Source organism: Drosophila teissieri, chromosome 3R (assembly GCF_016746235.2).
Source record: "Drosophila teissieri strain GT53w chromosome 3R, Prin_Dtei_1.1, whole genome shotgun sequence".
NCBI classification, from domain to species: Eukaryota; Metazoa; Arthropoda; class Insecta; order Diptera; family Drosophilidae; genus Drosophila; species Drosophila teissieri.
Genome location: NC_053032.1, coordinates 25,916,567 through 25,939,524, shown reverse-complemented (window position 1 = coordinate 25,939,524; position 22,958 = coordinate 25,916,567). Strand labels below are relative to the sequence as shown.

Sequence of the window (22,958 nt, the reverse complement as noted above, 5' to 3'; positions counted from 1 at the left end):
TGAAAGCACGCCACCTTGTCCTCTTGTGTTCTTGTGTTCTTGTGCTCTTGTGCTCTGGTGTTCTGTCTGAAAATGAATTTAAAACTTTGCCCCAAATTGATTCCATTCCCGTTTATTTTGCAGGCGGCCAACGATCGTCTGCGGCACTTTCAAATGATAAACGGCGGCGCCGGCGGACAGCAGCACAGTTTCGAGGAGACAATCCACAGGGTGAGTACCGATAGAAGTGCACTAATAAAACATTTAACACGAAATCAAGACGGCTTTAGAAACTGTGAAGTATAATCTACTGAATTTAGAACCTCGCTAATGCGATTTCAAAGCGCGAATTCTTCAGTAGAAAGCTCATCGAAAATGAATAACATTCTTTACTTAAAATCTCCCGTCATATTTCTTTAGTTTGCTTAAAAATGCGTGTGCTAGTGGGATGTTTGGTTGCTTAGAATGGGATAGTGGCATAAATATTTATGCTGCACATTTAACAAGCTGATGTTGCTGCTGCTTTGCTTCTTGCTTCTGTGTGTGTTGCAACAGCTGCGACAGCCAGCAAAATGGTGATGCAACAAAAAAATTTGCACAAACTGCAACAACAGGGGTAAACTTTCGCACACCACCCAGTGGGTGCAGTGGCGCATTCGTGGCAACCCCACCTTTTTGACTGCATTTGCAATGCAATTTCAACACGAAAGCTGCGGCTGTTGCTTTTGAGCACGTTTACCTGTAATGGCATGCCACCAGCAACAAAAACAATCGCAAACGGGGCGAGTGCCGCGGGGCAAAGAGGACGGAGGAGGAGGGGCGGAAAAGGAAGTGGCAGCGTGTGGATGCATGCAACATTTAAAAGTTCATTGCCGTCAACATTCATTATTAATGACAGCGCGCACGGCGCCAAACTAAAAACAAGCAGCAAAATGCAATCAACGGCGACAGCAGCAACAGACAGCAGCAACAGCAGCAGCAGCAACACCTGAAGCAACAGCAACTGCAACAATAGTTAGCAAATGCATAATGCATTACCAAACATCCCCCCAATTTTGAGTGCGCCCCTTTTCCATTTGCAGCGCAAAAAGTAGACTTTAAATTTTCGTTAGCAAAGAAATTAGTTGCCACATTCATAAATAAACAAAGTCACTCAGCAAACGAGCGGAGCTAACAAACCATTTTCCAATTGCAGTTGAAAGTACAAGAGGCCATGCGGAAAAAGGAAAAATTTCAACGTGAACACGAGGAGGTAAGTGACATGAACATATCCACATATTCACATATCCATACATCCAGATATCCAAATGCAGATATTCAGATAACCAAATATCCGGTGACCACAAGGCAAAGATTTATGCCTTCAAGATGTCTATGCCGAAATTGATAAATGCATATGGCAAACATGTGCTGTGCAGTGGCCAGGGATAAATCAAGCATATTTGTTTTGGGCACTTTTCACAAATTAAATAAACATAAAACACTCGCAGCCCGAGGGCTGACTCAAATTGTTAGCAGCACAGACAAGTGCAGGCCAGGCTGCACTATTAATTTCACAGATTCACAGATTCCGTAGCCTTATATTTGCATGCATTAAATACACAAATGGAAGAAACAGTTGCAATTGCACAGGCCAAAGGTTTTGCTTGCCTTTCCTGCTTCTCTTGCTTTTTCGTGCCCTGCAGCCAAAGGTGCGTTTCGTAGTTGTAAGTTTGCTTTCAAGTCGGATGGATACGACTTTAGCAAATGCACTAATAAATCATATGCGTAGTTTCAAGTCTGATAATAAAACCAGACCGTAATATTCATTAAATCATTAGTGGTAAACCAGGCCGACGAATGTTTATAAAAGTTTACACGCTCCAATAAAACTTCTTGATATTCTTTTCGTAGTTATGGAAAATCCATTCATAAAATTTCGCTTAATTATGAGACATAAACTCGAGCAACTTATGGTTGCAGCACGCACTGTTTGCACCCGAATTTGTTTTCGCAATGTATAAATGCTACGACTTCTATATGGACAAGCCAATTAAAAAAGCTATTAAAAATATTTGATATAAAAACAGCAATTATTCCAAGGCATAAAAGCCCGAAGACCAGGCCAAAAGCTCCAGCTACCAAATGAATGTGAGTGTGCCAGTGTGTGCGTGTGTGAGTGTATGAGTGTGTGTGTGAGTGGCGAGCAAACATGCAAAACAGACGCAGACAAAATGTTAAGCACACAGATACACACCAACACGTGCTCAAAAGCTGGCGCACCCCAAAAGCAGGCAACAAAAACAATGAAGTGCAACGTGGCGAATGATAAACTTTGTTCTGTCATAAAATGAAAGAAAAAAAATATTACTTTCCACACTTGAAAGCGCTGTCCAAACGAAGGACATGATAAAAACAAATGGGCGTGTCGCCGAAAGAGAGTAACTTATTTATTTATATGCCAAGAGAATTAAATGTGAAAGCCGAGCAGAATATTTCATGTTGATTGCTTGATACTCCAGGCTACAGAGGATACAGATGTTGCAAGAGAGCTGAGACTTTTCTTCGGCTTAAAACCGAAATCGATTAGGCAAATCATTACTACACAGTACTGCACATCTTCCATCAACTTGGCAGCAGCAGGCTAGTTAATTATGCCAGTTATCGGGCTCAATGATGGATGCACAGCATACTGATGAGAACTGGAAAGCACAGTTACACTGGGGGAAAGCAATTATCAACATAGGTACATATATGGTATATATTTCCTGAGACAGCTATGGAAACTAGAAAGCAGATATTTTTCAATTGTTGCTGGCAGGATTTATAGTTATCAAATGCTTTTTTCCCAGTGAACCCACGCAAATTGCGTTGCTGCACGACAATTTGTCGACTGTTTGCCAGTCCGGCAAAATGTGTGCTCCTAAGCAAGGGCAATAATTTTTGTGCATAAATGAAAAGCACACAAGAGTCGGGGGTACTGCGCTATATACACGACTATACTAGATCCTTTTTGGGGGGCTGGGGGTGTCACATTGTTATTGTTGTTAGTGCTGATGCTACTGCTGCTTAACTTGTGCAAACAACATGCTGTTTGTCTAATTGTAATTGCTGTTTTTGCAAACGCCCAGCCCCCACATGGAGAGCAGCCTCTGCCGCTCAGGCCTTGTTTTCCATTTGGCCAGGAATGGCTGGCATGGCAAAGAAACTGCTGCTCTTCTCCCTGAGTGTGCGGAGCAACATGAAATATTTATGATGGGAGATGGGGGGAGGGCTCGAAGTTTCGTTCCATTCCTTTTTTCCCATTTTTGGGGTCTTTGCATTTGGCCAGGCAATTAAGCAGGCGTCCCCCAAGACCTCAGATGTGATTAGAATTGTAAGAAATGTGTGGCAGTGTCTTCTTGGCCACGTAAATTTCAATTTGGCAGCGGAAGCATCCACATCTAACCAATTGTGTGGGAGTGGACCATATAACAGCCCGAATAAAAAGAAAGCAACCCACTGCCATTTGAATGCATTTTTAATGTGACTGGCCAAAAAAGCTTTTAGCTAATTTTTCAGCGTCCCGCTTTTATTGCCAAGTGTGTCTCTATTTTCGCTATTTTCGTTGCTGTTTGTTTGCCGTTTGGCGGCCCTGGCATGCTTTTCGCTTTCCGGTTCGGCAGCAGAAGCATTTTCATACATACAACTCTCGTATAGCTCGTATAGCTCGTATATGGTCTCGGAATTAGTATGCAGCGCACATAGAATGCCATTATGCTGCAGGACACTCAGGACATGGACATGCCTGCTGCCCAAATACAGAAAAATAGGAACTGGGAACAAGTAGCACATTCTGTGTGGTAGTTCGTAGTTCTGCTTGCGCTGGGGAAATTGTTTTAGTTTTCAAATGGAATTTTGTAATTTTAACGCCTTTGCCTCAGCCCGAGACTTGGCTAATAAGATGCCAGCCTTAGCAGCAGCAGTGGAAGTAGCAGCAGTAGAAGTAGCAGTAGCAGTGGCAGTAGCAGCAGAAGGAAGTTGACAACATTTCGTCCTTTCATTTCGCACAGCAGTCACGTTTGGCATGCAGACAAAGTGCTGCCCAAATAGGAGCAAACATGCATACGAATGCGAGGAAGCCAGGCGAAGGCGTTGACTTTAATATGGACAAGTTTTATTTGGTTATAGAAGTCTATGTAGTCTGAAGACGAAGTGCGCCCGAAAGTTGTCAGAACGCAGAGCAATACCGCTTTGATCATATAAAGTTGGCACACAGCCGATGCAACTGGATTAAAATAAGTTTCACTTGTTGCGAAGTACCCCACCCCATATTGAGTAACATTTAATTCCCATAAACTAATGCAACATTGTTTCGTCCTTAATAGATCCTGCGTGACATTCGACAGGGACTGTTGCAAATGAGTCGCGGCGAAGGACGCATGGGTAAGTTGCTGGAGCGCCGAAAAAGGATAAAGGAAAACTGGCGGAAGGGAGGCAGGGAAATCTAGGCGACTGCCCCCGAAAAGTATGCAGCCAGGAATTTTACACTTGAAGTGCTTCTGTTGCAAGTTCAGTTGCAACAGCCTTCGCAGCTGCAGTGGCAGCCGCAGCAGCACCGAAAGTGGGCGTGGCTGGTCCGCCCGTCTGGCGAGCGTCGCATGCATAAGCGAGCATAAAATCTTATGTCCGTTTCCGGACCAGAATCCGTACATAAGCCCCGGACTTCGGGCTCCGGAGCAACTTGCTCTGCTGTGGCAAATGCTAGCATGTGGCAAATGGCATTGCAAGTTTTGTGTGCAACGTGGCGTATAATAATATTGTGTTGCAAACCATTCTGCCTGCTCTGCACATTTTTCGGTCGCTCGCAAAAAGTTTTTAAAGTTCCTCCTCCCTTCCAGTTTCTTTCTTTTCTTTTCTGTTTTTTTTGTTCTAACTAATCTTCAAAATAATCCTTACTTTGCGGCGGCTAAATTTGGTTTATTCCCATCTTGCAGACGACACGTACATGTACGACGAGGCGCTGAGAACGGGCGGCGGCATGGGCATCGCCGGACTGGGCATGCCCCTCGGAGTGGGCGGCAATGGAGGGGGCGGGGGAGCGGCCCATTATGCGGTGAGTGCGCTGCATCATCAAGGTCATTGGTACGACGAGCCGCCCTACGAGAGCGATCCCGATGACTTTCTCATGGCCGGGCTCAACTGCGGACCAGCTGCCACAATTCAGGTGAGACTCATCCCTTAAGTTTAGAGTTGTAAATACATTTAAATCTTATAGATATAGATATCAAATGCAGTCCCTATATAACAATACACATGTAGTATTCTCATAATTGTCATAATTTCATTACACAAGCACACAGATTTTGCGTAGATTTATACACTTTTTCGGTGACTCGTTCAATGCGGCTTGTGTCATCCACTTGAAAAATAGAATTGGCAGCGGCAACATTGTCGCAGTTGCCATCACATTTGAAATTTATGCGCCGCATCCTGCAGCGCCGTTAATCCTGATCCTGGTAGTAACCAGACGTACTCCTTCGAGCCGTGGCCCAAAGCGGATCCAATGCCAGCTTCCATTTCAATTTTTTAGCTCGAAACCCACTTTGATTTCTCTGCGGAATTTGCCAGCCAAAAATGTTGTGAGGGAGTTTCCTTTGCGCGTTCATACATTTCTTGTTTTTTTTTCGTGGTTGCCCCCGATGAGTTTGGCTTGGGTTTTTCTTCAGCGATTTTCGCTTTGTGGCTTTCTTCTATTTGCTTTATTAAATTATACGCTGAATATATTTTTGTGCTGGCGCATTGATTTCTACCCACTTCGATTTCTATGTCCATGTCCTTTGGCATTTCTCGTTCTCTCGTCCTTTCTCGTCGTTCCTTTGCTGTGTGCATAACTCCGGGACAAACTGCGACTCGAACTCACTTTATTTTTATTGACAGTCAAAAAGTGCATAATTCTTGTTGACTTGCTCGACTTTGACTCTCTCTTACAGTTCGATTGTGGACTGATTCCTGCGGTGGTGTGGGAGTCTTGGAAAACTCTGCGAAAGACGTCGCCGTCTTGAGACTTTTCCTTTTGCATAATTTTCTTTGCCCCTTGATTTTTTGTTTTTTTTTTTTTTCGTTTTGGTCCTGCGTCTCCGGGAGTTGCGCTTTTGTCGAAACGCATTAGGCAAGTTATCGGGGGAATTTGTTTTCTTAGTCAATTGAAATCACTCAGCGCTCCCGAAACTCTGGGAGGCCTTTTGTGTGCGGGCCTCTTTTCCGACATTGCTGGATTGCTGGCCCCTTTGATGTGGCCACGAAATTTGTTTAAAATTGAAACGAAACTTTTGCGGCTGCCGAAAAAAGGTTAAGCTCGCGTTTGTGGCTGCTTAACGGACCGAAGTAGCCGGAGATAATGCATTGAAATTGAATTGTGTTGGCTTGGTTTTGGGTCCAGCCTCCTTTGATCTGAAATGCGACCCCAAATCGTTTCACTTGATATGGCTGTATGCTATGTCAAACCGATTCCAGCAGACTTTGCATACCAACAAATATTGCGAATCAAGCGAATCCAAACGAACCCAAAAGGCGAACGAACCTTTAGCACACTACCAGCGATACCATATTCGCTCGATTCAAAAAATCTAATTCGCATTGGAGGTCTTTCCACGCTCCCAAAACTTTGCTGCATTGCCCAAATTAAAAACGGGGAAAACTTTGCAATTTCCCTGGCCAAACAAACATACGCAAAATAAAGTGGAAAAAATATGAGGGAAACGGGAAAAGACAACCAAATTTGTGTGCCCAAAATTTAAAATTCCAAACTGAGACCGGCAGCAGCCGCACATCAAATCAGTGCAACAACAACGACGCGAACAACAACCAGTAAAAGTGCAAATAAACCAGCCACTCCCCTCTCACGGCCTCGTAAAGTTTTATAACTTTGTTAATTTTTCATAATTTTGTTGCTCTACAGCGGCCAACAAATTCTACTTGAATGCTAATCCCCATGTTGTGCGTACTCCGTCTCCTTTCTCTTTTACAAATAAATGCACTGCACCAAAATGTATATTATTATTTTAACAAATAAGTAGCGTATGTTTACATAAGTTATCGGAATAGGACAATGCACAATCCCTAGCATAATTAGTTTCATTAGAGCACATAGCATTTAATATCATTACACCGCATACAATCTTAGATGCTAATTCCCTTATCCAACGTTTCGTTTCTCGATTCTAGATGGCGCGTTTTTCCCCCAGTGTATGTATGCCCCTCACTCACGCTTCTCCTCTCCACTTTTCTCTTCGCAGGGTGGCCGTGTGCGCTTCTCGAACAACCGCGAGAGCACGGGCGTAATTTCATTAAGATCCGCCGGAGATATTTCATTGCCGCAACGTGGACCGCCGCGCAGAGGTCTTATCGTGCCGCAGCAGCCGCCAAATCCGCCGACAATAATACCCTTAACGCACGCCAGGTGAGTGTTGGGCAGGTAGTTCATTTCAATCAGGGAGGGTGGGTCAGGTGGGTCCAGTGGCCGGTTGTTGTTGATTGCCATTATTATTTGCAGTTGGGTTTATGGCCAAAGGGCCGACACGTCGAAGGTGGCACATTAATAAATAAAACGGCGGCGCCGCTTTTGGAGTGGGCAGTTATGATATGGCAAATACAAAGGTCGAACCCTTCTTTTGCCGCACTTCAAAAGGGCACAAATTTTTGGAAAGGAGTAGGGATCACTCAACCATAAAACTGTGCCACAAACGAGCGCAGTGTGGCGTGAAAAGGCCAAAGCTTTTGGCCAGCTTTTCGACCAGCAAACACTAATAGCTGACCAAGGCGAAAGCAATCAAACAGCTCAAGTCTGGCATCTCGTATTTATTTGTCAATCGAAAAAGGTGCACCCCCAAACACAAACCCAAACTCAAACCCAAAACCTACAGACACACGGACAGAGACAGAGAGAGAAAAAAATGGGTGAAAAAGGGTAGACTTCACTTCATTAGTGCGGTTATCAACGGGTCTGCAGCCAGGCAAAGCGATTGAATGAGCGACTGAACCAATGAACGAATGAATGAATGGGAGCTTGAATGAGGGAATTAGTGATTGACTGAGTGAGTGACGAACGAGAAAGGCGAAAGGAGAAAGGAATGAGGAGGTACACCAGCTTGACTGGCAGACGGCACACATATCGAAACGCATCGAAGCGAAAGTCATCAATTTCATATTGTTACGCATGCCACACTCCTGATATATATATGGATTCTGGATTCTGGATGTTGGATCCGGGATGCCGGATCCAATAAAAGCAAGACATCGACAGGCCGGGACACTTGAATGAAATGGCATTATTGCTACTTCAACGCCAATCCACAAGTCAGAGCGCCAGCTCCTCAATCAGCCAGCTAGGTAGACAGTAGTCCTGGGATGCTGGGAAATGGGGGGAAAACATGCAGGAGGACAAGGAAGGGGAGCCTGCGTTTTCCACACGTACGCATACAAAAGGACTTGCTGAAATAACTTATACGCCTCGTGCGCCGCTGGGGCCACAAACGAGCCAAACGAAAAGAAAACTTTTTCTTCTCACGAATTGCGAGGGAACGGCAAAGAGAATGGGGAAGGTGGAAAACGGGGAAAACGTGGAAGGTGGAAAACAAACAGCAAAGGCAACCAAAAGTGAAAATCTCAACAGTGTTGAAGCCAAATGGTAAAAGGAAAATCTGCCCAAGTAAAAGAAATACGAAAAAAAGATATCAAGTATTTATTTATATGACCTTTGTTTGCCACTCGACCTCGGGTCGTGTATACTCGTACATACATCCCAAACCTCTCGGGCCGACACCTTCGACTTTCCTTTGCTTATTGTTTGCCGTCAAAATGTTTGCCGTTTTCGATTTTCAAGTTTATTTGGCCATTATAAGGGGCGCTTTAAGGTGATATGGCTATCATTTGAAAGGGATTCCATTTACGTTGAAAGGCAAGGCATTCGCTGGACCATAGATTATAAATTCAGTAGAAATATTTTCTTTGAAACTCCTTTCAATTATTACTTTGCTGATAATTACCACACTTGCAGATCAATTATTCCTTTGCTGATAATTACCATACTTGCAGATCCCACGATCGCGAAAGCGGCGACTACGCGGGCTCCATCTCAGACCTGCAAAGCGTTACCTCCAGATTCAGCACGGTGTCGGTAAGTGCAGAGACCAGGCTCCACTTGGATCGGGCTCAATCAACTTGCAGCTATGGTCGCCTCTCCAACTCCTCCAGCTGCTCCAACTCCACTAGCTGCTCCAACTCCTCCAGCTGCTCCAACTCCTCTGAATCCTCCTATTGCACCAATCGCTCCAACTCCTCCGACTCCTACAAGTGCAGATACGCTGTGCGACTGCATCTGAATGCGTCTAAATTGATTAAGTGCTCTTTGTGACAAACAAACTTCGCATTTGGCCAATGTCGTCTGGTTGAAAGTGGACGATAGCCGAAATGCACGTAGATAGAGGGAAATAAAAACGAGCGGGCGACCGAGGAACGCACACAAAACTTGAAAAGCTTTTTAGCCAAGTTTTTCCCCGTCGCCCCATCGCCCCGTGCCGCTTTTAGTAGAATTTTTTCCTTGTTTTCCCGGAGTCGGAGTTTGGCACTTAAGCCAGCTAAACGTTGTCGGAATACGAACGGCAAATGCTATTGGTTTGGATTTGCTGTGCGGTGGAGATGAGGATGAGGTTCGGCGACCATTTCATTTGCAAAGTTGACTTGCCCTAACTTGGCTAATATGGAAACGCACTCAATCCGCTTTACGCCCTCCTCTCACAACCCTTTCCTTTTCAGATTGGCACCAACAACTGCACGGCCCGCTATCGAACCCTGAGCGGCGGAATCGGGGAATCGCCATCGCTGTCGCCCAGTCCCTCGTCGGATTACGAGGACATCGGAGTGACCAGGGGCCACGGATGCCTGCCGCCCAGCCTGCTGGCCGCCAAGGCCAAAAAGAACGGATTGCCGCACGGCAAGGCGAACACCATTTGCCAAAAGGCCACGGTGCATCATGTAAGTTAATTAAACGCTAATGCCGCTAAAGGAAAACACATTTGCAGGTGGTGCATGAGGTGGTGGATGAGGAGGACACAACTGCATCGCAGATGCATCCGTGCAGCCACGGAGATTTTGTTGACACATTATGTGGCCTGCGAAATGTAATTAGCCCCTTGGGTGGCTTGCATATGCAATTGGCTTCATCGAGGCCTTAGCCAACAGTGAAGCCAAAGCCAACACCAAAGCCAAAGCTAATGCTAAAGCTAAAGCCTCATAATGGCCCGACTGGACCACAACCCGTTGGTGCGACATGCACTCTAAATGCAAATGCCAGTTTAATGAGTTTTTATGGCCGCTTGCACGGTTTTAGCCCGCTTTGCAAAAGTGAAAGTTCATCTCGGCCAAACTTTCGAAGCGAAACGAGGCCTGCCAAAAAAATATGAGCAAAGTTTTGGTGGCTCAGAGAAACTAATGCAGTCAGTGCCTATTGCCAAATATTCAGCACAGTAACATATTCTAAGCCAATATGATTGGATTTTATTCATAAAATAAACAAAATTCAGATAAAGGTTTTACAATTATAAAATTAGTTTCTACATAAATCAAACTAGTTATGTAAAATGCAGTGCCACAAATATAGCATGTGTTACCAATTATTCTCCGTGTAGGCAAAGTCGAGACTCTAATACCTCCTCCACTGCCTGAACGTATTGGTATGTTCGTTTTAAACTTTTTAATGATTTAACTAACAAAACTTTCCTGCTATTCCTGTTCTTGTTCTTGTTTTTTCGGTGTTCCCTCCTTCAACATGCAATTTATTGCACAACGATGACGACGACGTGTACGACGCAACCCAAAACATACGGAAAAAACACGACTACGGCTACGGATAACTTTCACTTCACTCCGGCTGGGCTTGGGGATTGGCATGGATTGGATTGGATTGTTAGTCGGGCGAGATGCGTAGCTCGGCAAAGGAAATTGGCGCATTTAATGAGAATGGACGAAACTTTGTTGCCACAAAGGATACGTCGAGGGATTTCAGCAATTCCCAAGATAATACCGACCGTGGCAGCATGAGCGATCAGGCGTTCGCCTGCTCGGCCAGCTCCGTGGAAAGTTTGCCCAGCGCATCCGGTTCGAGTAAGTATACGAATATACGGATATACGAATATACGGATAGTAGGGATAGGGATACGAATAGCAATGGAGATGGAGATACAGATACGGGAACGGGAACGGGGGGGTTGTAGATACACAACCGGGACTACTGGCTGTGTATCTTTGTCTGAGCTGGCAATTTAGAGTTTTTGGACTTTGATTTCGCCCGCTGCAGGAGCAAGCCATCTGCTGGATGCTCCTTTCCTTCCCGATGGCCATGGAAAAATTCCCAGACTGCCTTGGTTGGCTGGGTTGGCTGGCTGGGCTGGCTTGCATATTGGTCTATTAACAGCTGTAGTTCTTGTTGCGGTTTTTTGTTGCTCCTTCAAATTTTGCCAACTTAATGAATTTTTAATGCACTTGCTGCTCCGCCAGCCAGCCCCTCGGGAGGCCAATGAGCCAATGGGCCAAGTGCCGATGGGCGGGCCAGATTGCAATGTCGGGGGCGTGGTTAAATGAAGGGCAAGCGCTTCCTTTTTAATGAACAAAACTTTTGGCCAAATAAAAGGCAATACCGGAGGAGCAGAATCAAGAGCAGGAGCAGGAGCACCGGCTTAACTGGATGGGTGGGCAACTTTGAAAAGTGCAAGGAAAAATACTTTATTTTTCATGTGGCCAGGACACAAAGCAAGGATTAGCCAAAAGCTTTGGCCAGCAATCCAAACAAAAGCAACGCAAAGAAAACAACAGCTCCCAAAATAATGGGAAACTTCAAGTGCATATTTGAATATTTTCGGGGCCAAGTGAATGTAGTACGTGTGTGTCTGTGTGTGTGTGTGTGAAAATATTTGAAAAGTTTTTAATTAACCAAACGAATGAGTGTGAGAGTTCGAACATGCATGGCTGGATGTTTGTCCATAGTAAATTCCTTGGGTCCTGCGGCTAATTGGCTGTGGGCGCATTAATTGGAAATTTGCCAGGACAAACTTTGGCCCAAAAAAGCAGGGCAAATATTTATCAAGCCCTCTCTTCCCGCCACCACAGGCACACAGGCTCTGGTTCGTCCTGGCAGTCCGCACAGCTCGATTTCGGCCGAGGATCGCACCTCGATGGCCAGCTGCATCTGCAAGGCCAAGGCTCTCGTGGACAGTTTGCCCAATCCCTACGACAAGGAGGCGCTCAAATTCAAGGTGAGTTCCTGAATTCGACCTGGCTTGCCCTGCTTAACAGGCAGGAGTCCTTGAAGCACGATAATCTAATAATTTTACATCCCATCTGCAGAAGGGCGACCTTATCGATGTGCTGTCGATGAACGCCTCGGGCATTTGGAAGGGACGCTGCCACGGCCGCGTGGGCCACTTCAAGTTCATCAACGTGGAGGTGCTGCCGGAGCAGCGAATGAAGAACTCCAGCAGCAAGACCCTGGCCCCCGGCTCCCGTTTGGCCAATTCGGGAAATGGCAGCCACAATGGCGGACCCTGCTCCGTGGAGGACCTGCTGATTCGCATCGGACTCAAGGAGTACACCTCCGTGTTTGTGCTCAACGGGTAAGTGGTGTAGATGAAACAAATTTACCAACAATATTTTTTGTTGGATTGTTTCACCTATCGTTCCATTTGCAGCTACGAGGACCTGGAACTGTTCAAGGAGCTGGAGCCCGCCGACCTGGACTACCTGGGCATTCTCAACCAGGAGCATCGTGCCAAGCTGCTGACGGCTGTGCAACTGCTGCATGACATTGAATGTAAGTTCAGTCACCAAAAGACCGCTTGAATTCCTCAAACCTCTGGCTCATTTTATGCAACGATTTTCATGAATGGCGAACTTTTTTGGAGAATTGTGAAATTAGATCGAAGCTTTATTAGACCTATATGACGTACAATATAGTTTTTATCAGGTACTAACAACACTTGATAAGTTTTATGTAGTCATAAAAAAGGCTTTTTAAAACAGTTTCAACCAGTATAGCTTGCGTTCGCCCTTTTCAGTGAATTATTCCTTAAAGAAGCCATAAATTGATAGAGCCTAACCTAACCCACTCTAACCCCGAACTAAACACCACACCCAACCACACATCACGCATACTCACAGCCACAAATTTCGCCCGCACAGGCTCCGATGTGGATATAGCCGGTTCCAGCTCGGAAAATGACGAAGCCCGCCTGAACAACATCAACATGAAGCATGGAGCGTCGCCCTTTGGTCGACGCCACTTTCCCCGCGACTCCGGATGCTACGAGGGATCCCCGCTGCCCAGCTCACAGACGCCCACGCAGGCGGTGAACTCGACGGACGAGTCGAACAGCCTGGACGACGTGGTGACCAAGTGTTCCAGCGAAATCATGAAGCGCGTGGAGAGCGCCCGCCGTTGCAAGGACAATCCGTTCAAAAGCACGCTGCCCGGCGGAGGACGACTGGGCAAGAAGTCCTTTCTCGGCGGCAACGGCCTTATGGCGGACGATACGCTCACGCGTGGAGGGCTTAGCGAGAAGTCGAGCGATTCGGGGGTCAGCAGCAGTTCGCTATCGTCGGGTCCGCTGAAGAGCAGCACTTAACATTTGCCCACCATACTGGCCCACGAGCTGCTGCTGGGCGTGGGCTCGGGCATGGGCATGGGCTTGGGTCTTGGCCTCGGTCTTGGCACCATGAGTCATGGCACCACCGGTACCCTGACGCCCCACGGAGTGGCCACCGCCACCTCGCCCACCGCCCATTCGGCACCGCTGGGCAATATCTGCAACACGCTGCCACATGCACCAAGCTCCTCCTGCGGCAGCGGCGGCGGCCTATCTTCCTCCATGGCCAGCAACCTGCCACTGAACCGGAATCTGGTAATGCTGCGCAATCATCTGCGCAAGAATACGGGCGGTAGCATTACCGGAAATGGCGGCGTAGGAGCTTCCGGTGTTGGAGCACAACTGCTGCAGGATCAGGACGACAGGCTGGAGGATCAATAACCCATTTACTACATCAAGTTCTTAGTTTAGTCTCCCGTTGAGTTAGGTGTATTTCAATTGCTGTGATTCGATAGTGAAAACAAAAGGCCAACACGCGTCTTTCAGTTCAAATGTATAGTATGTATAGAGAGAGATAGACAGACAGTTAAGTGAGAGAGAGAGAGAGAGAGAGAGCGGTATAGTGGGGGATGTGTTTAGATAGTGCAGAGATAGTCAGAGTCAGTCAATCCTTCCTCCGATAATGTTGGCATTTACACAAATATTTAACACTTATATATAGATACAGACTTTACAGACTTATATACATACACAATCTGCAGAAAAGGAGAAATTTTATATACTTAGTGATATAATGAAAATATTTATATATTTTGACTAATTTTAGTTAGTTTGAAGCTATGCATTGAATGAGACTTGTATGATTTGCCATTTTATTACTATTTAATTGCTTTGTGTATGCATATTTCTCAACGTGATATTGTGAAACGTCCAACTTGAATTGCATTTTAAATAGATTCATTTTCAGCGTTTTAATAACAGACACACATAGAAGTTGATTCCTATTTTAAGGCACTAATCTGAGTGCAAGCAATAGACCAATTCAATTTTAGCAACCAAACAGAATATTTATAAACAAAAATAGAAAACATAAGAAGAAACAGAACACCAACTGCCATTCGAAACTAATTTTAATTTGTTAAACTCTCGTATAAGGACAATGTAAATGGAATGAATGCATCGTGCAAATCCGTCAAAAACTTGTATAAATTAATGCCGAAAATTGCCAAATCGAGCAAACAAAAGTAATGTACGCTAAGCAATATTTTCAAATCGTAGCGTGTCGTGTCCGGATCGTGTGTACATATATGGAATGATCCAGTTAAGATTTATTATGCCACTTATAGATGATATCAGAACGTATCCACTATGAGCGATTTAGCGATAATCAAAAGCAGACAATGAAATTAGTCAGGCAGCGCAAATGTTTTTAATCAGTTTTCAGCAATTAGTTAAATAAATGAACGAATATTTATCACGGCACAACAACTACGAATAACATATTTAAATTAAAGCTGATTAAAATACATATTAATGAATAGCATAACTAAGCGTAGAGCATATGATTCTAATATAGCAATTGACAAAATGTAAATGAGTTTATTCGGAAAACGCTTTGACTTCTACTCAGAACGTAATTAAACCTGAACATATTTTGTGACATAAGATATCGATATTCATATTGTAACTCAATTAACTCTAATCGCAAATAAATTAAATCAAATTTAAACAACAAACAAACAAATCGCACGTGTTACAGCCAGACGAAGATAAGGTTAAAGACAAGAGCATATATGACAAGAGGATGTGAAATACTGGATTATAGGCATTTTTTTAAATTTAACTCCAACGTACATATAAGTGTTTCAACTGTAAATTGTAACAAAGTCAAAAGAATATTTATATATTTAGAGACAAGATGAGATGAGATGAAAAGCAAACACAAATCGAACACATCCACACAGCATGTGCTAGCATTTTCTAATTAACACTGTAAAATGATGTAATTTAAAGACAGAATATATAAGCAATATTAAAGTTTAACCTAACAAGGAGCCACAAAATCGATCATAAGGTCAACAACACATTACAATTGCAAAACAAAACAAAAAACATTAAAATTCCATTACACAAAGTAAAACGAGAGCGCAAACTAAAGTATTCAGAGTTCAGTAAATTTTAGAAGAAATTTTCAAAAATAAAACCAAAACTCGGTGGAAAATGATGATTCATGTTTATGCATAAATCAAAATAAAATTCTTTAAATAAAAATGAACATATCTAAAAAGTAAGCACTGTAAGAATGCGTTATCATTGGGATCGGGTTGGAATGCTTTCAGCGTTCAAAAGGAAACTATTTTTGTATATATCAAGTCATTACCTTTCATTGACTCTTATTGGCATTGACTTTCCCATACCCTTGGTTCCAGTCGCCACAATTTTCGATGGGCAGCGCTCTACTTAAGCGATTTCCAGCTTTTGATCGGGCAAAAGAGGCCGCCCCAATGGCTTTAAGCAGCAATTTGGACTACACTTTAGGTTCCAGGCAATTGAAATTTAGCGAATGGCCTCGCCAGCCAATGTTATTCACCTAAGCCCATCTCAAGATCTGTGAAATCTAAACGATTTTCAAACCAGGAACCCTTAAATCTCCGACGCGCTCCGATAAACATGCCCAGTTGGTGTCGGTGACAGTCAATGGATTAGCACAGCGACACGGCGACAGCCGACGAGAGCTGCTCTGATTAAATTTACAGATCCACTTCTTATCCCAGATCTATACTATCTGGTGCCGCTTGCTGCTGCTGCTGATGATGTTGATGGTGATGGTGGCGATGATGATGTTTATTCATAGAGTGACAGTCGTCGCTGGCTTAGTTTTTACAGCGTCTAGTCGGGCGGCCGGGAACTGAATTTGCGCTTAAGTGCTTTAGTAAATTGTTAAATTGCTTTTGTCTTTCGCTCGGCCAGTAGTCAGTAGCCAGTAGCCAGTTGCCAGTATACGAATATATGAAAATTGATATTATTGCATTTGCACAAGCCCAGCCAAGTGGACTCTATCCCATTGCCAGCAACGTGTGCTCGGCTTGGTTTCAGTCACAAACGAAACTCAAATGCGGCAGCAGCTCAAAACGAGCGCCAAGATAATCGTTTATTTAATCCAATAAGCAAATAGAAACAATGGAAAAAGTATAAAATACAAATTCTAGATAAAAACCTAACGTCAAAGTGCAAGTGCAGTGGGAGTGGGAGTGGCTTAAATGGCCGTATATCAAAAGATTCTAATCGGGCTATAGCCGTGTGTCTTTGCTTTGTCTAGTCTCCGAAATATTTGTGGTTCCCGAATGCAATCGTCTTGGGTCTATCTTATCTGCTGAGCGACTTACGTTCTCGCTGGACTACTGGCTTATGGCCTCTATAAAGATGAAATTGCATCTGCAATCGCCCCGAGGGCCCCATATCAATGAAATTACTTTCCTTATACAACTGACAGCCATCGAAATGTAAACACTTTTACGACCAACTACCTATGTATTGCGCAAATCACCGGACTCATTAGATCCCAATTAACCATTTGTTTGGCTGTCCAACCGATTAGCATAATGACCCACGCTGCCCTTATCAGTGGCGGCGGAGAAAGGTGATTAGATTCGCGAGCCCTGCGAATAAAAAACATAACCTGCTCAACGGGGAAGCCGTCGCCTTTAGACACATTGTTGTCGCAATGGTTGTACATATTGGTGTAAATCAGATAGAAGTCCTCTTATCAGTTGTTCGTTGTTTTATAATACCCGGTTTCGACTGATAAGTCGGCCCACAGCCGTTTGAGCAGTCAGAACAGCACCATCGCGTGTTGGCCACAGTTGATGAGCTCTCGCAGACGTCCTAGTCCAAAGATTCGCCGTTTTGCGACGGGATGTGAAAAGTGCAAAAAAATTGGCAAAATCCGTTTATATTTCCAAATTTCCCTCAGATTGGGTTGATAGCCTTAATGTGCCTATACTCATTCAATTAAATTAACTCATAATTAAAAGTTTCAAAACCCAAAGTTTAAGTGATATCAGTTTTAAGAAAACCTATAGAATACATCTCAGTTTTTGTGCTCGCAATCCAAGAAAGTGGTAAGTGAAATAATGAGAAACTATATTTGCTTTTGTAAATAAGAGGAAGTGAACCAATTAATAAATTTCAAGCGTCATAGGTGAAGAGATAAAACTTAATTAGCAAATAAATCAATAAAATCTTCTGTGGCATCTATAAAGTAAATACAAACTCTCCCAGTTTGCAAACATCTATCAACTAGATATTATAGCTGCAATTTTTGAGCACCATATAATCATGAATGATTTTATGCCGAACAAACAAGCAAATCGTATATGCCTCAATGTGATTTTATATTCATAATTTGAAGATTTTATCAGCGTTTTGGCGCCAACTGGCGTGGCTAGAAGCCCCGGCAATCTGCCTTAGCTAATTGCCTAGCAATCTCCGCATCCGAGCTGAATTCTGTGCCCCAGATGCCATAAAGATAAGTACGCTTATCTGGCCCTTCGACTGACTGGGGACTACGGCACAGCCACTGGGAGCACTGGTAGTGTAAGATGAGAGACAAGAAGGAACAGGCGAACAGCCGCAAGGCCTCCCAAGTCTCGGGACACTTCTCCCAAATGGACGTGGACGACTCGGAGTTCAACGATCCCTTCCAGGCTCTGATGGAGAAGGCTGGCAACCATGGGCGCTATCAAACCCTATACAATTTCGTATTCGTCGGCGGCTTGGCCTTCAGCGGTGCCATGATCTACATGAATATCATCCTGGCCCTCAATATACCCGATCACTGGTGCACAGTGCCGGGCAGGGAAAACACCAACTTTTCACTGGAGGAGTGGCGAGACTTGACCCTGCCCAAGTAAGTGGGAATGCAGCCATCCGAGTTCAGTAATCTGCATCTAGTTTTGGAATAGACAGGCTGACAACCGAGGAAGGGAGACGTTCAGCAACTGTGAAATGTTTCAGATGAACTTCTCAGAGATCACGGACTGGTCAGCTTGGAATAGCAATCGAACAAAAACAACAGAAGGTGAGTTCCATTTTTCTTAAAAAGATGCTAACCATTTTTGATAAGAGTTCTTCAAGAGTTATAATCAAGTAGAACTTGCTCCCGAATTTTAGAAGCCATATCTTAGCAAAACGTGTGGCTTTTTTATTCCCACCATATGCACCTATTTATTTGTGTTAACTTTCTGTGAAACCTCATCAAGTGCTGGGCTTATTGCCAAATATTTAACGAGCCAACCAATTTCCATCAAACAACTTTTTAAGAGAAAGCAAATACATACGTTTGCCGGATTAGTGGCGAAATTACTTGGCATTCGGCTGCTCCCACTGCCGTCTTCTTATAAATATTTGCAACTTTGCACTCGAATGCATTTTACGACCCAGTCCTCATTTCGAACCACTTCCACTCCCACTCGTCCTTTCAGCCTGCCAGAATGGCTGGAGTTACGACAAGACCTGGTACGAGAGCACCATCCCCACGGACCACAACTGGGTGTGCGCCAAGGATTTGTTCGTGACAAATGTGTTCGTGGTGGGTCGTGTGACGGAGGTGGCCGGTTCATTTATATTGGGACAAATGGGCGACTCGTAAGTAGCGCGACTTCCACCTAACTAAGTTATGGCAGCGCCGGTAATTGAATTTGTCCACTTGGCCGCAGCTACGGTCGCAGGTTTGTGTACTATATCAGCGTGGTCTTCTGCTCCCTGGGACGCCTTGGGTCCATCATGTGCACCAGCTCGTACACGTGGTTCCTCATCATGTCCGGCATCGTGGGCCTCACCGTGAACAGCCTCTTCCAATCGCCGCAAATTATCGGCATGGAAATCTCGCGGGAGTAAGTTTCGCCAAAGTTTTTTTGTCCAACTTTTATTGCTGATGCACCCACTCCATTTGTATCCAGGGAGGACAGGAGTCGAATTGCCTTCTTCCAGAGCTGCGGCTGGTCCATTGGCACCACCCTAATGCCACTGCTCTACTGGTGGCTGCGCCACTGGGACTCCTTCATGTGGCTCACCTCGATACCCACAGCGATGGTGCTGCTTTTTTCCAAGTAAGTCACGCAGCACTAGCCCACGAAACTCTAATCATCTTCCAAGTTTCTGCCGTGACACTAATTGTTTCTTAAGTTGGTCCATGTCCAACTTAGAAAGTTCCCCAGTCAACATAAAGCAATTCCATCCCCTGCGAAATACATCACTCTGTAAAAGCAAAGTCCTATATGCATCCGTCCTGAAACTGCCAAATCTTTAATTTCCTGCAGATACGTCATCGAATCGCCGCGATGGTTGATTAGCAAACAGCGCTTCCGCGAGGCCATTGTGCAACTGCAGAAGATAGCCAAAATTAACGGACATCGCTTCGACATGACCGAGAAGGAATTGGCGGAAATCTACAGTCGGGACAAGCAGGACGTCACCTACGGCATCGCATCGCTCTTCGCTGGCTGGCGGCTGGCACGCAACACTACCATCATGGGTTTCAGCTGGTGAGGAATGTCGATAGACTGAGCGAAAATGTTGGAACTAAATGCTGAATAAGAAAGATATAGTGCTAGTGGGTTTATAAGAAATATTTATGAATTTGCTTAGATTACTCCAGGGAAGAGTCTAGTGAATCCAAAGAATACTTAACATATATTTCATAAAAACATCATGTTGATATTTAAGATTTCACTGAATTTTCCAACTGCATTTGGCACTTCACACCGATAGCAATTTGCATCTCTAACTGCTGATTCACTGCTTTTTCAGGTGCGTGGTGGCCGTCTCCTATTTCACGCTGGTGCTCTTCAGCTCCCGCATGGCGGGCAATCCGTTCCTGAACTTTTTGTTCCAGAGCATTGTGGAAATCCCCGCCTACGTTGTGGGCCGTTATATGGGTGAGTGCTGCGGGCTGTGACGCCACGCTGATTGGAGCAGTCCATCAACGGCGATGTGTCCTCTTACCCACTTTTTCCACTTTTCCAATTTCTACCAGGCGATACGTACGGCAGGCGGTTCACCAACTCCGTGTCCTTCCTCATCTCGTTCGTCACCTGCCTGCCCATCATTGTGTATTCGACGGACGAGCGTTACGAGAGCCTGATGATCTACTTGGCCACGTTCATCAAGTTCCTCAACGCCCTCACCTTCTTCACCGTGAATCTGCAGTGCCTGGAGATCTATCCCACGTGCATGCGCCAGACGGGCGTGGCGCTGGGCACCATTCTGGCCAACGCCATCGGAGTGCTGGCCCCGTACCTGGTCTACCTGGGCACCACCGTGGACATCCGGGCGCCGTACTACATCCTGGGCATCCTCTTCCTGCTGGGCGGCATTGGGGCCCTCTTCCTGCCGGAGACTCTGCACAAGAAGCTGCCGGACACCATGGAGGAGGCGGGTCACTTTGGCAAACACGATGTGAGTGCAATCTGGGTCGAGTTTCTGCTGTTTGTCCGGCTGTACAACTGGCCAATTGAGATATCAATCGAACGAGTGTGCCCTTTTTAAATCGGAAAATATTATGACACTATAAATATCAGATATTTTAAAGAATTCTTTCAAAATTATTATGAATGAATTTATCTTAGAATTCAGGTACGAAATGCTAACAGGATAAGCAAGCAAGTGCAACAAAATATGAAAATCAGCCAGGCAATTTCTCTGTAATTACTTTCTCCAAAGTGGCAAGAGTTCTTCAACCTTCTTCCGCTCCATGAGCAATGAGCCACGCTGGCGTTTTGCTGGCACATCTAATTTATAATCTAAATTATGCAAAGCAGCCGTAGCCTAATTTCATTTTTCACAAATTTAATTTACAGAAATTCTTCAGTCTGCCGAAACCGCCGCCGGCGGCGGAGAAGGACGACATGCTGTCATCCCATCCGGAGTTAACCAGGCTCAGACGCTCGGAGACGGCGCCCTGAATCCCTGAATCCCCGAATCCCGGAATCCGAATCCACGAGACGAACTGCGAACTCCATCGAAGTGCTCGACGGCAATCGATTCCCGTTGCCATTCCCGTTCACCACTCACGCGCCCCTTGTGATGTTACGTTAAGTTTGGCCCCAAGTATTGCGAATAAAGTATTGTTATGTAGGCAGCCGTAATAAGACCCGTATAAATCACAAATCACCCGAACGCGCCCGACCATCGGCGCACAAAGAAATCCCGGCAATGAGTTTATCAGCGCATCTGTCAGAAATTTACAAATTACCTGGGGTGGCTAATGCTGTGGCTAATTTAATAAATGACGCGCCACCAGCACCACGCCACACCGCGCCGCACACATGGCGTATGCGTAATGCGTGGCAGGCGCCTGATTTATGCAAGTTATGTATCAATTTTTATCACCAGTTGCAGGAATTGAGCCCTGGCCCTCGTCTGTCCCTTTCGCACTGGAAGTTGGCCAAGTGCTAAACTGTAAGCAGCCACTAACACCGAAACCAACTGACAGCGGAAACGAGAAATACAATGTATTGAAATGAAGGGCAAGGATAAGCCGACGTGGGAATGCACTTTAAAAGGCTGGAAATAATTCAAAAAATGTAACTTAAGAGAAATGTGTTAGTTTACTACAGGTATATTCCCTAACATACACCATTTATAAATATTTAAATAATATATTGTTTTCTTTCAAAATCCCGCCTTTAAATGTATATAATAAATAATGTTTGTAGCATGCAAGTCCTGCCACTTAAATCTCTCTATATTATCACAACTTTTCGCTGCATTTGGCAAGTTAAACCTCCTCCGGCAGACTGATATAGCCCTCCTTGAACTAACCGTCTTTGCCCCGGTAAAAACTTTTACTCGTACGGCTTGCCAGAAACAGGACGTGCAACTTTTGTGCGCAAAGGTGTTTCGTTTTTCAAGTTATTTATTATGATTTATTTGCCAATGTGGCGCGCTGATGTGCCAACGTCTCAGGCGGAGACTGAATCTTGGTCGTGGTCTTGGTCTTGGTCTCGGTCTTGGTCCGGGCAAGAAGCTACTCCCACTCCGTGTTACCAGCTAGCAGCTACCAACTACCAACTCCATCTGACGTGGCTGCAGTGGCGATAAGTAAATTGTTTATCCTACTTGTGAGTTATGTGCTGCGACGGCCAGCCAGCAAGCCAGGCCAGCAGTAAGGGATGAGGGGCAGCAGCAGGACTCCAGGAGCAGCCATTCAGTTTGATGATCATGTTGATGTTGGCCCTAGGTTGGACCTCGGAACTGGAGCTGGAGCTGGAGCTGGAGAAGGAGCTGGAGCAGGAGCTCTCAAATGGCCGGGGCAGCTAACATTGTTATGCTTTCATAAACAGCTGAGCGCAATTTTCTGATAAGCCAGGTCCTGTGCCTCTC

The 22,958-nt window shown here is 45.0% G+C and overlaps 3 protein-coding genes across 7 annotated transcripts in view; all 3 read left to right on the top strand.

Annotated features, from left to right (window-relative positions):
• Positions 1 to 13,613, top strand: part of LOC122622256 (sterile alpha motif domain-containing protein 5-like) — a 153,806-nt gene extending 140,193 nt beyond the window's left edge. For 3 of the 4 annotated variants that reach the window (XM_043800578.1, XM_043800576.1, XM_043800579.1), the window contains 12 exons: positions 124 to 210; positions 1,175 to 1,231; positions 4,326 to 4,383; positions 4,935 to 5,164; positions 7,236 to 7,399; positions 9,034 to 9,115; positions 9,754 to 9,972; positions 10,908 to 11,100; positions 12,103 to 12,248; positions 12,340 to 12,605; positions 12,681 to 12,802; positions 13,171 to 13,613. In XM_043800578.1, the coding sequence (XP_043656513.1) occupies positions 124 to 210; positions 1,175 to 1,231; positions 4,326 to 4,383; positions 4,935 to 5,164; positions 7,236 to 7,399; positions 9,034 to 9,115; positions 9,754 to 9,972; positions 10,908 to 11,100; positions 12,103 to 12,248; positions 12,340 to 12,605; positions 12,681 to 12,802; positions 13,171 to 13,613 (2,067 nt within the window). The remainder of the gene's footprint in view (positions 1 to 123; positions 211 to 1,174; positions 1,232 to 4,325; positions 4,384 to 4,934; positions 5,165 to 7,235; positions 7,400 to 9,033; positions 9,116 to 9,753; positions 9,973 to 10,907; positions 11,101 to 12,102; positions 12,249 to 12,339; positions 12,606 to 12,680; positions 12,803 to 13,170) is intronic. The other variant, XM_043800577.1, reaches the window with a different exon arrangement.
• A 51-nt stretch (positions 13,614 to 13,664) lies between these two features.
• LOC122622258 lies at positions 13,665 to 14,290 on the top strand. The gene has a single exon (XM_043800581.1). It carries the CDS (start codon positions 13,665 to 13,667, stop codon positions 14,013 to 14,015), a length of 351 nt encoding a protein of 116 aa, XP_043656516.1. The 3' UTR covers positions 14,016 to 14,290.
• A 3,111-nt stretch (positions 14,291 to 17,401) lies between these two features.
• On the top strand, positions 17,402 to 21,721 carry LOC122619463 (carcinine transporter). Of its 2 annotated transcripts, none has more exons than XM_043796431.1 (10): positions 17,402 to 17,695; positions 17,996 to 18,483; positions 18,539 to 18,654; positions 19,058 to 19,220; positions 19,292 to 19,468; positions 19,535 to 19,684; positions 19,895 to 20,119; positions 20,385 to 20,512; positions 20,611 to 21,032; positions 21,434 to 21,721. In XM_043796431.1, exons 2-10 carry the CDS (start codon positions 18,176 to 18,178, stop codon positions 21,536 to 21,538), a joined length of 1,794 nt encoding a protein of 597 aa, XP_043652366.1. In that variant the 5' UTR covers positions 17,402 to 17,695; positions 17,996 to 18,175; the 3' UTR covers positions 21,539 to 21,721. The 2 variants fall into 2 exon arrangements, with proteins under 2 accessions (XP_043652366.1, XP_043652364.1); XM_043796429.1 differs by having other exon boundaries at positions 17,986 to 18,483.
• The last annotated feature ends 1,237 nt before the right edge of the window (positions 21,722 to 22,958 follow it).